A 17,921-nucleotide genomic window follows, 5' to 3' on the forward strand; every position below is an offset into this window, starting at 1 on the left:
CAGTGTGGACTTGCTAACACCCTGCCACTATTTATTTTGTAAGCAGCCCTCCCAAGTTGGTCACTTTGTGTCTGGAGCTCCCCGGGGTGGGCGCCTCTGGCTGTTCCAAAATTGCTCCCTTACGTAAGGGCTGCGCGGTGCCCTCCTGGCGCTGGGGCTGCAGCTGTCGGGACCTGGGATTGCTGCCGGTGTGGGGATGTTGGCAATGCGTGACACAGCCTGCGGCTGTCCGGGGAGAAGGACCGGCAAGATCAGGGCTTCTCAGCTGGAGCACCATCTGGGGAAAGCTGGGAGAGACTCAGGTGACGCTGACAGAAGTGCGGTGGATGCCAGCGGTGTTTCGGTTCTGTCAGTTTTGTCTATGTCTTTTACGCTAAATTAGTTTGCATCATTCGCTTTAAACAGTGTAACTGAGCACTCCTGTATGCTCATGTTGGACTATTTTAGGTCGCTGTGTGGTTCAGTGCACCTCAGGATATTTTTAGAATGACATTAAAAATGTAGAGGACCACAAAATACAAAGGCTTTGTTCTGTAGGGTGATTTTCCTTTTATTTTGTCTTCTAATGGGAAGAAGAAATGTCGTTTCTAGTACTTCTGATGTAGACATGCTGATGAGTGTGTGTAATATTTTCTGCTTAATATCCCTGTAATTTCTTATGCTACTTGTTATTTTGAAGATGCATACAAAGACTTTGAAGTCTCTCCCGCTGAGTCTCTTTTCTGTTGCCTATTCAGTGATGCTGCTACTGCAAAGTTTATGTATAGATGTAAATATAATGGCAATATTTTTGTTCTGTGTGCTGTGGTGACATGTAGAAAGCCTCTAAGTCATTTTCACCTTCAAACGGGATAATGACTGCTGGTGTTGTAGTAGTAAAGCTAAACATTAAATCTGTGTGCCTTTTGTAGTGTGAAGTCAAGAGAGTAAGGTGCATCCTCTCAAACAGGAGAGGGCTGTTCCATATTGTCCTCTTTATCCTGAACTTTTGAGAGGAAAAACCTGCCTAAGAATTTGCACTGTGAAGGTGATTTGATATTGTCCTCTATTCCACTTTTCCTACTCCTTTTTTCTCCAGCATGTTCTTTGTCTGTTCATATAGGCACATATACTTTCTGTTCAGCATGGTATTTGTAGATCCTGCTCCCTTACTCTCATGTGCAGCTTTTACTATGGGATTGTTTCCTTCCCTTCCAAGCCAGTTAATTCAAACAAGATTAGATCATATTGGTACAATTTTTCTTCTCTTTCAGGAATTTGTTCCTATCTTTCCTTTCAATCTTTATAAGCCCACTAAAACTGATTTTAATTTATTCTAACTTTAAAATTTCATAAAATAATTCTCTACGGTACTCAAAGCTTTTGTTTGGTTTGTTCTTGATTTTAAAATCTGTTCTTTTTCTCTGAGAATGTAACAGCCTGAACTAGTTTGCTGTCTTGTACTTTTATGCCTTGAATATTGATACTTATGTGTCTTCATGTCTTTATTCTCAATAGAAGTAAATAGTAGATAATGCATGTAATTTTTTTAAATGAAGCTTATGTATGAAAGAAGAAATAGAGTAATTTTACAGAGACAGACTTGTGTTTTTCTGTCCTAGGGTTTGTGGCATAGTATGGATTTAACATCATCACAGCATAATCTTCTACAAAATCATTGGATCAGAGAATTTGAAAGACAAGAAGGTAAAATGTTTCTTATTTAATTTTATTTACTTGTTACATTTAAGAATATTATTAAGTATAAGGAACAAAGTGTCTTGCTGACAGTGAACTATCTTCTAAATATTTTTTTTCTGAAGAACTCTGTTTATGGCATTTGTATAGAAAATGCAACAGATACAACAGATTGTTGTAGTATGCCAGCAATGCACGTGGTATTTCAAGTGTGTTATACCTGCATACTTTTGTCCTGGCAGTTTCCTGCTGGTGCCTGGCAGCTGTCCTCCAGTTACTTTCCTGTGTCTGGTTCCAAGGAATGAAGCTGTGACTATGATCAAGCTTTTCATAAGGTTTGTTTACAAGCTGTCAGTTAGGAGAATTGGTTATTACAAGCTTGATTTCTGTCTAGACAGCCTCAGATCCTACCTTCAAATACCTTCAGGGCCTGTTGGCAGTGTTTCCTCTTAAGTATTTTCATGGCTGCACATCTCTGAGGATTCTAAAGCTTCATAAATAATTCCTTTTTTAGTGGTCACCAGGAGTAGGCAAGGTATTAGGACAAAGGCATATGTTTTGTGATGGGCTCTAGCTATGTTCTACAGCTGAGTGCAAAAGGAAGAGATTTGAAAAATTCTTTTGTTGTCATAATATTTTTGTTTAAAATCTCAGCTGAGCTGTGGTCAGTGTAGAGCCAGGTAGTTCTCTTCCATGTTTATAAACATTAGTCTAAGAGAATGAAGAGACATGAATGGAAAATTCGGTATCTTTACAGACTTCACAAACTTTTCCATCTTAAATTCTGTGCCAGGTTCTGGAGGTGGAAAGGTGCTGAACCCAATGCATGGAGATTTGCCTGCTTGATTACTCTGAGCCTGTGCCTTCCTTGTTCTCATCCTTTTTCTTTACTGCTTTCCCCATTCCTATTTCATTATTTCACCTACTCAGTCTCAATATCTGTTTCTCAGGGTTTTTATTCCAGTTTGGTTTCTTTGCAAGTTTCAGACACAGGATCACAGACTCACAAAATGGTTTGAGTTGGAAAGGACCTTAAAAACCATCTACTTCTAAACCCCTTGCCATGGGCAGGGACACCTTTCACTAGACCAGGTTTCGCAAAGCCCCATCCAACCTGGCCTTGAATATTCCCAGGGATGGAATATTCAATGGTTGGAATTTTTCTGGGCAACCTCTTCAAGTGTTCCACCACCCTCACAGTCTGAGCTCTTTATATTTGGTGCCTTCCCCTTTGATTATTAATTTACATGTCATACATTCTCCAGTTTAAAACCCCTTATTTTTGTTCATGATTCCCCTTACTCCTGGTTCTCAGTTTACAGGCCAGTCTTCACCCAGTCTGATCATTCCTTTTGTGGCTTTAAACAAACGGTTCTCCACACCAGCACTGTTAATGTCTTACTTTCCTCACATAATTTCTCATATTAGCTTTAACTCTCCTTGGCTAAATGTTTCTGAGACCAGATGCTACCACTCCTGTCTTAATTTCTTGGGATACTAAATTACTTTACCCTAGTTGCATTATGTAAATTCATCCCAGAATAATTTTATCTCTGGGACAAAAGGAGAAGAGCAAGTTTGCAAGGTTTACTTGTCCTTGACAGTCCATGGTCTCACTTCACTTGGCCATGGCTCAGTTTTTAATCCATAAATATCTGAGAAAATGCTGACCTAGTAACCTTCTCGTAACTCCTGACATTTTAGAAGGGACACACTCCTTCTACTTGTTCTGCCTGACAGATGTCCTAATTGATAGCAATTCCTGCCATCATTTCAAGCATCTTGGTGGATTCCAGATTGGTGCCTTAAATGGGACCTACTTGGAATGGAGCCAGCTGAAAAGCATCCTAACCCTGTAACTTAGAATTTAGGATAATTCAGCTGGGAAGAGGAAATGATGTAGCATCTCATTCATATTTCCTGGGTTACTTCTAAAGATCCTTCTTATCTCTCTCATTTTCTTCCACACTGACATTTTTCACTGACTTCAAAGACTTTGCTGTAAAATGTGAAAAACATCCTTGGACCTGAGTATGGACCCCAAGTGCCTCTTCACAACCAAGTGTCCAACTTGTAGTTGGACTTTTCCTTGCTTGTTATCCTTCTAGCATGATTCTTGGAGCCCTGATTTCCTGATGGCCCACCTTATTAATTTAACACTTCTCTGTTCTTTCCCCTCAATAAGTAGGCACACTGTCTTTGCTTAAGACATTGCTAAACCCAAATGAAAAATTCTTGCATATGGATAGAATGGAAGTTGGGGGCAACACTCAAATAATCAAGGGGAATATTTGTAGGGAGGTCTGTAACTTTTTCTTCCCTCTCAGCCATGTGCCCATCTTTCCTATTTTCACTTCTTTAGCCTTTGCAGTAGCTGCAATTTGACAATAAATAATATATCTTACCTGCTGCATGAGAAAAGTGGTATGGCTGCATGAGTTGGTGTTGTTAGGTTACTTTCAGGTCCTTTATGCAAAGGAATTTTAGACATTCAGAATTATTGGTAGGTGAATACTGACAGCACTTTTTTAGGTCTCTTCCTAACTGTCAGGAAGTTAGCTGGCTTTTATAATGTATATTAGACCATCTAATTTAAGAACAGAATCTGCTTTGTAGTCAAAGGCAAATAGTTTAGTTATTTTTAGAAATTAAGTTGCTTTAGAGCCTAGACTTGGGGATGTTTTCAATGACAGACACACTGTCTGATGATGAAGTAACAAGGGAAGTACTTGGCAGACTTGAATTCATTATATGTTCATGAGATAAAATGACTACAGTACTTCTATTTTTAGCCATTTAATGGTTTTTAGATGACCTTTGACTTGGATAGGGCTGGGATACCAGTGGTGTAAATTTGAAATTGAAAACACATATCTCAAGCCTGGGTAAATGCACAGACTGGATACTGTGAGCAAACCCTTCTCCTGTTCTTGTGTCCTCATGCTCTGGGCCAAGTGCATCTTGTCTCTTGGCTGAGAAGAGGCTGCTTGTGGGTGGCAGTTTTGTATTTCTGCATTTCAAAGTATAAAGTTTCGAGCGTTTTGTTTCCCCGACACAGTATCTTAGATTAATCAATATAATACATGCCTTCATTGCCATCCCTTCAGCAGACTGAGCTTGTAATGAATGTAGTGGGATGCCTACACTTATGTGATGATATCCCTTTTTGTAGGTGGGGATAAAGTGAGGAAAAACTAACTGTGCAGTTTAGACATACTGGAATGGTAGGTTGCTTTATATTCTTAGAAAGGTGTAGGTTACATCTGACTTCTGTGAAGTCAAGAGCATGATTAGCTTTCCCTTCTAACACCTTCCTGTAAGGGCCCTTAGGCTGAAATGGAATAATATAGAAATAAGTAGAATGAAATAAAGATACTAAAATGATGATGCTGGAAATTTAGGGACTATGTTGTGATTTAGAATTGTGTATGTCTCCACAGAGCCACCTGTAGTGCATGTAGGACTAGGGCTCTGATCCTGACATGTCAGTAGCTCAGTAAAAATTCTGAGACTCCAGAGTCCCTTATTATTGTGGCTTTTATGCAGTTTTAGGATAAACTTGGTGTGAGCCGTTGGAAATAGCCATATGGATTTACTAGGATACCTTTGGATGATTTCTATCAGTGGAGTAATGTATCTCTTCTCCAGTCATCTCTTACAGTCACAGAACTGGTTGCAGGTTTGTTCCCTTACTGATCTTTTTGCAGGTATCCTCTTGACTTTGGGATGTATAGATAGCTATAATATATATATATATTTTAATAATAAATATGCGTTGTTTATATTATTTCCACATTATATAAATAAAATATATCTTAAATATTTAGTTTGGATGACTCCACTCCTATGTGTACATAGTGGGGGGGTGATCTGAAGAGTCCTGGATATTATGAATTCTTGGAATTTCTTGGAAACTCTCTAGCAGTACTCAATCAGTAATATTAGCAGAGGTAGTCCTCCTTTGAGGAACCAATTGCTGAGAAGTCACAGAGGTACCATATTCACAGCTGTTGATGCATAGTATTAAAATAAGGACAAGTCTAAATGGTGAACTTTATACTCTGTAGATGAAAGTATAGTGCTTCTGAAGATGGGAGAATATGTTGCTGTGGGGCTGAACTTTGTCAGGTCAAGTTCATGCTGAAGTCTTGGATTTCATTCCTTTTGCCAGTTGGAGAAAATCCATCGAAGCAGGAGAGAAGCAGAAGATGACTGGATCTTATTTCCTTATGACATTGGGCTGTGACACCATTTGACCTCCTGAGATTGAGCAGAGACAGGCCAGCACTCAAAAGAGTCTAATATGCTTTTTTCTTCCCTGTAGGCTGTTCCCATGAATCAATGGGTGAAAATATCTTTTTCTGAATGAATGCTTCTTCTAATCTACTAGCAAAATACTTGGAGTGTGTTTTGTTACTCTGTGTTTTTTTGTGAATGGATCTGAAAATGGAGATACTAAGTGCTAGTATATTCTTCACAGCTTTCATGGTCCTTTTACTTTTTCAGCTGTGTTTTAGGTCAGGTATCTAGATATAAATAAATATAATTTTGATTTAGCTCCCTTGTCTTTGCAGGTTTTTTTCTGCATTCTAAATGCTGGTTTACAGTGCCTGTCTCTGCTCCCTTTTCCTTCAGTGGGGAATACAATATTGTAGGCAGTATTACTAGGGATGCAGTGAGGGATTTAACATATGCTTTTAGTTGATGGAAGACACCCAACTGAATTTTCAGATTACCATTTCTGATGCAGCTGTATGCTTCCAGGCATGATTTTATGTGACAAGGGTTGTAAATAGCTGGTCATGTAGCTCATTTCTAAACAGGTAATGCTTCTACTCATTCTAAGAAAAATTGTGCACTTGAAGATTGCCTTCATTTTTATAGAAAAAGATACTGCAGTTTGCGATTTGTTCTGTTCTTACTGGGTCTGTTTCTTTTTACCTTCCCTTCCCTACTTGAAGGACTTCTGCAGTTTTCTCTTAGCAGAACTCACATCATTTTCTTTCTTTAAGTTTTTGTTCTAACATATAATATATGATGTGTGAATGTGTCAGCAAAATCCTCTGGTTCCCAGCACAGGATTAAGGTAAATATTAATGATATTAATGCAAGACCAAGAGAGGAGATGGAACATGCTCCAAAGATGTTAGACTTCTATAATAAACAATGCTTTATCTAAAATATTCCAAAGAACACTGTAAGTAATTAACCTATTAGGCAAAAAGTCTTAAGCAACTTAGATATTCTTGAAGAATTCGGGACATCTGTAGATGGTAACTTTTTGTATGCAAGTTCAAGACAAAGGTGTTCACTTTGTTTTACTGAGAAAAATGATCTCAATTTCTGTATGTTACCTTGACAGGATCAAACTGCCTCATCTTACTGTAAATAAGGTTCTGGCACTAGAAACTCCAGTGGTTTCTGTGTTTGCTCATGGAAACAGATGAATAGGCTGATGAAAATAGTTCTGTGTGTATACCACTTCCACACTTCTCACATCAGAGAAGAGGGGTGAGGGCAAACCTATCTGGTCAAACACCACCTGTGTTTGTCTTCTTCTGGCTCTGTGAAGCAGGGAGGAACCAATCCTGGCAGATTTTCAAGTTCTAATGTTTCAGTATCTGTGCTCCAGTAGTATTGCTGGAAATTCCCACTATGCAATTCCCTTCATAAAAAAAATTGGTAGCCAGATCAGTCAAGCCTCGTGTTCTCCTATCCTACCCTATTCTACTGATCAATTATCTGTTTTTGTCTTAAAATGTCATTAGAATCCATTCATTGACTTGTAATTTGTCCTTGTAAGGACTTTTTTTCTGAACAAGAGAATATTCACTAACACAGAGGTAAACACTTCCAGGAGAATAATCCCCTTTCAGTTTTTTTCACCTGTTATCAAAGAACTAGTTTGATCAAAGTACCAGCAGAATTTTCTTAATGTTTTCAGGTACTAAAAGAGTTAATCTCACTTGGATTTTACTTACTCTTACAACAATTTTTGTGTCACTTGAAAGATTTCCCACTAGTTCTTTATTTTTCTATTCTCACTGCTTTGAGGGCAGTTACAGAAAAATTGACTTATTTCCTTTTGTGCTCTCCCACAAGAAGTTCTTCTGAAAGATAAAAAGCAGCAAACAGAGAGAGTTTTTTGTTGTTAAAAGGGAAAACTGCATGAAATAAATGAATCTGACTAAAACATTGCACTCCTTATTTTTTCAGCACTCTGTCAGGATTATTAGCATCCTGGTTCTGATAAAGTTTCTCCTTTGGGCCTTGTCTAACTCTGATGAAACAGATATTATTTTTGATTCTTCACAATAGCAGTGTTTTCTTTAAAGGAAATTGAAAAAAGGAAAAAGTAAAAAAAAGTGTAAGTTTCTCCAGATAAGCCACCTGGAAGATTACCAAAAGGATATGATGGGCAAAAATTCAAGTGGTGTTATTGATCAGCAGATTTGGGATTCAGTTCTCAGGAAGAAGCAGTGGCTTACAAACTCTGTTAGTGTAGGTGCTATGCAAACCTGAAGTAGAAAGTTTGCTCATGCTGTAGGGAATAGGTGGGAAATATTTATTGAGTGCTGGAGGGGCAGCAGTAATACTGCTGAAGTTTTATAGATCTTCTCACAGGAGCTTTATAAGTTAAGACCTAATAAGTTACCAGTTTTTCAACAAAATTGGATCCAAAACAGATGTCAAGGGAGGAGGAATCAAGAAAAATGGTTGTAATTGAAAGGTAATAGAAAGAATAGCTTTTACTTCCACAGCTAGTAATGATCACAGAACAAGATCAGACTGCTCTAAGCAATTGGAGATGAAAAGCAGCCTATATCTGCTATACTTGGAAACAGGATGATCTATTAAATACACTTATGATATGTGTAAAAAGACAGCTTTTTATTATTTCTTTCATAAGAGAAAAATTAATTTTGCCCTGAAGCAGCATTTCCCTGGCACTCAGCTCATGTTTGTCAAGAGCTCCCTGATTACAGGCACAGTGATGCATGTGTTTTCTCCCAGCTTAACATTAGAGGCTTGAAGAGGCTGGCACACACTGGTTTTTTCCAACATCTTAAAATACCTTAGTTTCAATGTTGAGCATTTTGTTTTAGTTACATTTATAAAATTTATGAAAAGTTAATTTTTCCAGTAGTATATGCACTGTATTATTTTTTAAATTTTTTAAACCCATGATTAGGGTTCTCCCCCCTACAATAAATTCTTCAAGTATTGTGGTTGGTTAGTCAGTTCTTGTTGGGTTCAGAAGGAGGGGAGACTTTGTCAATAAGTTATCACAATTAAAAATACTGAGGTGTATGACAAAATAAATGACAATACTTGGCGTCATTATGCCTTGGGATAGCAATGATCTGAAGGGGCAGAAAATGTGGAGAATTTTCAGTAGAGCAAAGTGTTTTATGTCAACAAAAAAATAAATGGTTTCATTTTCAACAGCCAACAGATCTCAAAATTAATATCTGTGATTTTGATGGGAGCTGCAGGCTTGATGCAGAAACTCTGCTTTGGACAAGGCAGGAACCACATTATCTAAATCTCTAGCATGCTTTCTAGAAGGTGTAGCTTATAAACATGTTTTTCCTTCACTGGTTTCCAGCAGATCATAGTTTGCAATGAAAACAAAATTCCTGTAGAAACTTGGAATGAATCTAGTCTTTGCTAAGAAAATGCTCTAGACAGCTTCACTTAACATATTTTTTTTTCTGACATTGTGGTGTAGTTGTGTGATGATGGCAAAACTGAAACTAGCTTGGTATTCCAGTAAAAAGGAATGAATCCTCTTCTGTTAGAAGAGTTATCCAGGATTTTGTTAGTTATCATAAATATTCTTTGCTTAGCAACAGGAATGGCATTCAGGGTATCAAGCCAACTGGAAAGAATCCCTCTGACAGGGCTCTGTTGGGGTGGGTGGATAAGCTTTCCTGACAACACGAGTGCTTTCACTCCTGTCTGTCATAATTTGTGTTGCTAGGATCTGTTTCACAAGTTTTGTGACAGACTTATAAATGATATTCTGCTCCTTTTGTTTACTGTCAGAAAGAACCATAATATGGGGAAAGTCAACAGTAAAAGGATGTGGAGAATAATGAAAAATCCAGATGCATAAGACTGTGAGTGTCTATACTAGGGCAGCTGTTCTTAAAGGGAAAAAGAAGTTTAAAAATTCCTTTTGGGTTACTGAAATGGAAAGCAGTGTATGATAACATTCCCCTTCTTTATGAACTTGGCTCTTTCAGCAAAACATGAAAGAAGTTATTTAGCCACACGCTGAAAATTTCAATTAGAATTCAGGAGAATTGCTGTGTACCATGCTAACAATTAATGATGAAATGTATTTTATTCACAGATGTAATTTATATTCTTGCTTCCAAATCAGCTTTTCAATATTAATTGAATATGAAATCAGTGCATTCAACCTCTTTGACCTCTTATGATTTTGCTTCCAGGGGAAAAAGAAGATGAGGAAATAGTTGCAGAAATCATGGGGAGGCGTTTTTTTCCTGATGTTATAGCTTACAAGGCCTGGGAAGGCTTTCACTTTGCTGGCCACGAGATAAGAATTACAGAAGCCACTGATTGTTACGGGGCAGTCGTCTGGCCATCGGTACAGCATTTTTGTAGTACTGTTATTTTTGATTTTTGGAGCTATCTAGCATTTCAAAGTTTGTTTTGTATAATAAATATACCTTTTTATGTGTTATAAACCCAAAGAAATAATTCTGTGCTTCTCTGTCTCTGTTCTGCAAATCCCAAACCTGAATTTAACACTGGTTTTGTGTGGATTCATATTTCTCAAAGCTTACTTGGTATTTCTTGTGCATGCCCCAATCACACAAGGTGTATGAACTTGTGTCCCCTCCTTGCTTGCCAGTAGCTTTTAATCCTATTAGCCCATTAAATATATTTTGAAAGAAATATGGCAGTTTTATGATGATTGCATTTCTGTACATTTTATAAATACAGATGGCTGTGTAGCAGGCAGATCCAGGTTGAGGAAACAGCTGTGATGCAAGCTCACAAGGTGTTAGCAGTCATAGAAGTTATTCAACCTACTCATGTAAGGAACAAATTTACCTTGTTAATACAGAGATAAGGGAAAATGTTCAGCTGGAGCTTTCAGTTTCTTAAATAGCTGGAAATATAGTTGGAGAGAACCATTGTCCTCGGCTCTTGATATAAGAGCCATCAACACATTCACTCTACAAAGAGTCTTCTCCAAGTTCTGAATCTGTACAATGCAGCAAACTTACTGTTTTGAAATAATTGACTGAAAGAAATGGACGCATGATGAAATCTGTGTCCCTATAAGAGACCCAGGATGCTCCATTTCTTTCCCAGCTGCCTCAGCCTCCTGGGATCATGCTGTTTTTTAGAAGTATGGCCATAGTTCAGCTGAGGATTGTTGTCCTACTCTTCTGTTTTGAAGTCCCAATGATATTCCTGGTTTTAGGGGACCTGGACCAGTCATCTGTGCTATATGTTTTAGTGACATCAGTGCATGTCTTCATGGAAAGTTTGGCTGACTATCAATTATTCACACAAAATCACGTACTTCACTGAAAAACATTTGTTTGTTTTTTTAAATCTGGATGGGTTTAGCCCATTTTGTTGTGGAAGACAACCCTTTGATCTCTGTCCCTTAATCTTTTCCCTTCTACTTCCCTCTAACTGTACTCAATCTCTTCTGAAAAATGTCAGCCAAATTTGTGGAGAGTGCAGAAACTTTAAGGAAAGTAAAGATTCTGTGTTTTTAATGGAAAGGAATGCAGATTTCAAAGTTTCCCTGATTTAACCCTCAGAGACTTTGACTATGCCAGCCAGTTTCTACAACAGAATTTGGCAAAACCTTGAGGGAAGGAATTAATGCAACTAGGAGAAAATCCTAATATAAGGTCAAATATAATGTCAAAATAATGTCAAATATCAGACCCAGTCTTTAGGAACCTTTTGATATTTCCTGGTTCTTGCAGACTGAGTTCTATACCAAAGTGCAGCTGATTAAGTGATATATGTAAGTTCACATTGCCTTCTCTTCTATGCTCTGAATTAAGAGGCAGAAAACAAAACCTTTGTTTGAATTTCTAGCATGTTAACATTGGGTTAGCAGTCCTCCTGTTCCTTTCCTTCTCATTCTTAATTAGTTAAAAGCAAAACTAGTTTTGCTGTGCCCGAGCAAGCTGCTAATATTGCTTTTCCAAATTGTCATCTGAATTGTGAGAGGATGTGGCAATCATCTTATTTGTCAATTGAGACTATGTAACTATCAAAGTCTGAGAGAAATATGGAAGAAAATATGGAAACTATGAGAGAAATAAAATTAAAATGTCCAATAAATTTTTTATTAGAAGTAAAATTAATAAAATAAAATTCTCTCACTGGTCAGTGTGAGAGGGCAGAAAAGCTGAAGAGTCTTAATCACTTAAAGATTAACAGATTCTTCATCAGTTTATATGTACATGTGTAAGGAGTCTGTTGTAGATGCTCTTTGTGGCTATATTTACTATGAAAATTTGCTAAGCTTAACAAGGTAAGCAAATAGACAGTGCAAACAAACTGAACCAGAAGAAAAGGGGGTAAATCAATTTGTCCCTTTTGAAGCCTAAAAATTAATCATTGTCAGAAATAATTGACTGTTGGAAGAACTTAACGAGGGTTGTAGTGGATTTTCTCTCACAAGGAGTCTTTATATCAAGATGTTTTTGTGAAGGACACTTTTTATATCAACCAGAAGTAGGAAGCAATTTGTGACAGGAATTTTATGACTTATGTCATGGTTTGTGACAGATTATCTAATTCCAGTTGTTCCTTTTGGCTGTAATAATGTAATATATAGAGGTATGTTGTAGCATTTATTTTGTGACCTAAAGAGGCCAAAGACCATAGTGGAGTAGTGCTTGAATGAACATTGCTCATTTGAACAGACAACAATTTTTTTGCATGCTTTTAAATGACAAATCATATTTAGTAAAGGGATTTATTTCATTAATTTGTTCAGTATGTTCATGGATTTCCTCCCCTACAGGCTCTTGTTCTGTGTTATTTTTTGGAAACTAATTCTAAACAATGCAATTTGGTTGACAAAAATGTGATTGAAATTGGAGCTGGAACTGGCTTGGTCTCCATAGTAGCCAGTTTGCTGGGTGAGTATGTGATATGTCTCTTTTCCTCTTGGAAATACCTCTCAGACGAACAGTGAGGACAAAGGATGTGGCTTGGTTCTTCTAAGAGACTTAGAAGAAGACTTCCAAGAGCAAGAAACAGTAAATTCTAAAAGGCTTGTTTGGAAGCATGCTTTTATGTGGGTTTTTTGTTTGTTTTGTTTTGGTTTTTTTTGGTTTTGTTTTGTTTTTGTTGTGTTTGTTTTGTTTTGTTTTGTTTGTTTGTTCATTTGTTTTGTTTTGGTTATTTTCCCCTGGGAATGTATTGATACAATTAAGGAGGTCCCAGTAGATATATTTTCATGAGCTGTGTTAAACTAGGGATCAAAATAAGAAATTAGTGGCTTTGCAGGATGTCAGTGGCAAATAGATTGAACCAGATGTAGGTATGACCAGTGCATCCCTTTCATTTGAACAGAGCTCTTGGATGCCAGGTCACCTTCTACCCATTTGTGTTTCAGTATTTTCCTTCAGCAACTTGATCTTTCTGCTACAGACATTGTTGTGTTTTCTCTCATGGCACCTATTCATCTTCAGGAGTAATCCAGGTCAGTGGGTTCTGCATTTGAACAGAACTTTAGCTTTTGGTAGTCTGAGAAAGCTTCTTGCTGTGTGAGAAGAGAAGAACCTGAGGTAGTGCTTGAATCTCATGCTTCTTGGATTCAGTGATTGGTATTCATCAATCCCTAGGCAGCCACTGTACTTTTAACCAATGTGGTATCAAGATACAGTAAGCATCAGGTTTCTCCCCACCAGCTGCATTTAGATGGCAATCTGTAGAGTGGAGCTATGAGGAAGCAAGCACTTATTTTAAGCACAATGTTTAAGAGTTATTGGGAGCATCTACATTTTTTATTGCCCTCAGTGAGAGTTACCTGATAAAACCAATTCCTTGTGCAGTGGCTTTTGTGAACGGGCTTTTACTCAAGTCTTGATGTATATTCAAATATTACATTTGTTTTCTCTGTGTCACAGGTGCCTTTGTGACTGCCACAGATTTGCCAGAACTACTGGGAAACCTTCAGCACAACGTTCTCCAAAATACAAAGCAGAAATGCAAGCACCAGCCTTGTGTAAAGGAGTTGTCTTGGGGAATTGATCTGGAAAAGAACTTTCCTAGGTCTTCCTGTCACTTTGACTACATTATGGCTGCTGATGTAGTTTACTACCATCCATTCCTGGATGAGCTCCTCCTAACTTTTGATCACTTGTGCAAGGATGATACTGTTATTCTGTGGGCCATGAAATTTAGGTTGGAGAACGAAAACCAATTTGTGAACAGATTTCAGACATTGTTTGACTTAGAGATGATTTCTAATTTTCCCAGTTTGAACATAGCCTTGTATAAAGCAATGAGGAAAGGCAGGATGAAAGCCAAACTGAAGGTCTGAAAGACAGATATGGGGAAGTGACAGTTTCACCTGTTCTGCAGCTTTTTGTCTCTTTAATAATTTCCATTTTAGTAGCTGCTGACACTTACATGAATGACATTTCTAGAGATAGGTAAAACAAATCATCAAATTCCTAGTGCATTCCTATAAATTCCTAAATTCAATTTGCCAATACTGTAATACACAGAAGAGATATATCTGTGACATTTTCTTGACTTTTATGTCCTCAGCTGACAACTCTAATAACTTTTACAAGACTTACCATTACTGTTATGGGTCAAATAATGAATATTTCCACAAGTTTTCAATTACAGCTTTGAACAGTCTTTTATAAGTCTGAACAATTATTTAAAACTTTAGACTATAAGTCTTTGTATTTAAATGTTTTGATGTTAAAACTGATATTTCTCCATTCTCATTATCATGTTAATCCTTCCTTTGAATACTCTTAATAGGACATTAAATTAGATGAAAAAAACCTCATCACCTGGAAAATACACTTTTGTAATAAATGGATAGAGTGTATTAGTTACTCTTAATGTAATGATTATGCTTTCATTTTTTATTTAAATTTAGGGATTCTTCAACACACAGCCATGCACATGGGCAAGAGGGAGTTAAATGTTTTGTTGCTTGAACAAAGGCTTTGTTTTAGAAGTGTACAACATATCAGCAGCTGTCCTTTACAAAGGCTTTTCGTGCTTGTTCTGGAGGCCAGCTCCTCCAAAAATAGACAGTTATCTGAACCTGAGGGAACAACAATGGGAAAAGGACAGTGGCCATCAAGAGAGGAGCTTTGCACTGCTGGCTGCTGGTGGCTGGAGGCAGAAAATGAAACCAGCCTGAGGCATGGACAGGCTTAGACATTTGTTTGTTTTTTTAGTATGGGCAAACAAAATACTTTTCTCCTAGCCACTCAGTATTGTGTGATCCTGTTTTCAGTGGCCTATCCAAGAGTTTTCTTTTGGAGAGATTAATAAAATCATTCTTTCCACACACCATATTTTCCAATTCTGTTTGTAGTTGATTTTGAGGCTTTCAAGTCTCTTTCAGGCTAGAGAAGAGAGCTTTATCACCTCTACTGTAGCAGACAACTGCCCTGGTAATGTGGAGCTCTGGGCACTGTCAGCATTTATCTTTTAACTCCTGTTTGTATTCTCTCAGGATGTTTTTTAGTTTTTATTGTTGGCTTCCTGAACATCCTATTGTTTTTATCTTTGATTTTGGTAGATGCATGTTGCTTGTTTACTCTGGCACACACCTGGGGCAGAACTGTGGTAAATGTGATTTGGAATGGACTTTTTGTCCCAGCTGAACATTGGTGCCTGCTTTTAAAGGTGAAGTGTTGCAGAGAGGAGAAGCTGATCTGCCAAACTTTTCCAGTGGGAACTGGATATTCCAGGGCATCCTTGGTGAAACACAAAGGGTGACCCTAAGATAAAACTAAAGCAATCAGTACCATGCCTTAGCCCAGAAGCAAAATGAAAAGAAAGGACGTAAAATCTATTTTTTACCTCTCCTGCTGAGAAATCACGATTTTGGATTGGAGGTTATAAGAGAAAAATCTAATCCTCATTGGTAAATATCCTGTGGTAAAGTTTGTAGATAGATGTAGAATCCTTTATTGGATCAATCAGTATAGCTAGAAAATTAGACTCTATACCAGCTGACTGGGAGTGTTACCCCACCTCATAGATGTTACTATGCATATGTCCTTAGATAATTATGGCTGCAGAATGGAAATATCTGGAATTTCTTTTTTGGATATATTGTGTAATAGAAACAGTTTAGTGTAAGTGAATAAAGAAACAAACAGGGATCTTTGCCATTGCTTGATTTCCTCTCCCTGCTTCCTGTCTCTTACCTTCTTTCAATCATCATATCTACTGCAATTGTAACCATAATCCTTGTATCCAAAAGGGCATCTCAGTCTACAAATGTTTAATGGATAAATGGATTGGCACTATAATTAGTGAAATGACCTTGTGAACTCCAAAATGATGAAGGCTAAAGAGGAAGACTACAGGAAAGTGGTTAAGTGTGATCATTTTTAAATTGCTGTCCTGCTGACTAGCCCTCCTGTTTGGGCCACAGACTGACCCCTGCTGAGCTTCTGTGAATTCAGCAGGGGATGTGTTTGCCAAATGCAGTCAGGATTCAGCACTTCAGGCCCAGCAGCTTGTCAATGTGTACTGGAATGTGACATCAGCTCTCTTTCTCACAAGCCTGCCTAGCAGTGCTGTGTGAAGCTTCCTGGGAAATCTCTAGAGCCTGGCTGCTCTGTTGTACAGCCACCTTTTGTCCTCTGGTGTGATGGGCAGGTTATTAGCCATGACCAGTGGAGGGTGGGCTTGTATTTGGCATTTGCCTATGGAGTTTATTTCTGCTCTTTGAGAAGAAGTCTCACATAAATGTCAAGTATTACTGACCCCTAAAGTCAGTCATAATTTTAATAACCACTTATTCTTTTTTCTAATAGCTCAGATAGAGGATCAAAATTGTCATTCAGTGCATTATACTGCTAATACAGATGGCATTTGTAGCTGTAGTTCCTGAAAGGCAGGGGGCAGGAAGGCCAGTTAATTTGTGGGTGAAAGAGATCCACTTTTAAAGAATGCCAGAGAATCCGCTGGTAGGCTTTTACAGTCTCTTAGAGGGAGTTGTGCTAATCAAACTAATTTAAGAGATAAATTTGGATGTATAGCATAAGTTCAATCTGTTCCTTGGGCTTTATGTTTTATTTCAACCCAAGAGCAGCAGTATATTAAGTAACTTGATGGTATTTACTAAATTTTCCACAAACATTATGTTTTTCAATGCTAATGTTATCAGGAGCTCTTCTTTTTGTCTTAAGTGTATGTGGAATTATTTGAGTGATTTACTTTGCTGCTTATTTTACATTTTCATCAAGGTTTTTAAAAAGATCTTTGCCTTTTCCCTCTCGGAATTAAAGAAACGAACATTTTCAACATTGTAGTTTCCATATGGGCATGTTGTGGTTTTGTCTCTCTTTTGCTGAATTTCAGTTTTGCAGCTCTGAGTGATTTGGTTTTGTTTGCATTATTACACCCACCCACTTGGGCTTTTACCTCTTACAACAATGGTAAGAAAAAGCTGTAGCTGCTGAAAATGTAGGAAAAAAAATTTAAATGACAGTACAGATCTACTGTGCAAACCTCCTTTTAATTTAGAAGCTGTAATGGAGTCCCAGCCTAGGAAATACAACTGCTAAAAATACCCAAAAACTACTCCAGGCCCAAATGGCAAATGAATGATGAACAATTTATGTTGGCCATTATACAAGCACTAGTCAGGGCTAGGTGGGCAGAAAAGACCAAAGAATGCCACGTGTGCCCTCCTGAATGGATCTTTATTGTCACATTGAGCATATCAGCACAGTCAGTCATCTGAAGAAATAGTGCATTTACCAAACAACCCAGGACCTTGAAACCTATTTGGATTTAGAAGTCACAAATTTAGAAGTCACCAATTCAGCTGACACCCTTTGAGCTCTGGAGACCTGAATGTACAGGACTTTTCCCTATTCAGCCACTGCTGCTGCACTGGTAACCTTGAGGTGGTCTCAAGATAAGTTCAGTGACAAGGAAAGAAAGAAGCTATCAAAATGTCTTTGCTGTGTGGGTGTAATTAAGAAATTGACATGTTCATTCTTATAATAGGC

General features: G+C 37.7%; 1 protein-coding gene across 3 annotated transcripts; it reads left to right on the plus strand.

Moving 5' to 3' along the window:
* Positions 1-94: 94 nt before the first annotated feature.
* Positions 95-17,694, plus strand: LOC130258718 (protein-lysine methyltransferase METTL21E-like). Of its 3 annotated transcripts, none has more exons than XM_056502351.1 (5): positions 95-302; positions 1,602-1,686; positions 10,137-10,294; positions 12,713-12,830; positions 13,824-17,694. In XM_056502351.1, exons 2-5 carry the CDS (start codon positions 1,617-1,619, stop codon positions 14,237-14,239), a joined length of 762 nt encoding a protein of 253 aa, XP_056358326.1. In that variant the 5' UTR covers positions 95-302; positions 1,602-1,616; the 3' UTR covers positions 14,240-17,694. The 3 variants fall into 3 exon arrangements, with proteins under 3 accessions (XP_056358326.1, XP_056358336.1, XP_056358318.1); XM_056502361.1 differs by having other exon boundaries at positions 221-322; XM_056502343.1 differs by lacking the exon at positions 95-302 and adding an exon at positions 1,920-2,012 and having other exon boundaries at positions 1,600-1,686.
* Positions 17,695-17,921: the final 227 nt, after the last annotated feature.

The sequence above is a fragment of the Oenanthe melanoleuca genome, chromosome 1 (assembly GCF_029582105.1).
Source record: "Oenanthe melanoleuca isolate GR-GAL-2019-014 chromosome 1, OMel1.0, whole genome shotgun sequence".
Classification (NCBI taxonomy): Eukaryota; Metazoa; Chordata; class Aves; order Passeriformes; family Muscicapidae; genus Oenanthe; species Oenanthe melanoleuca.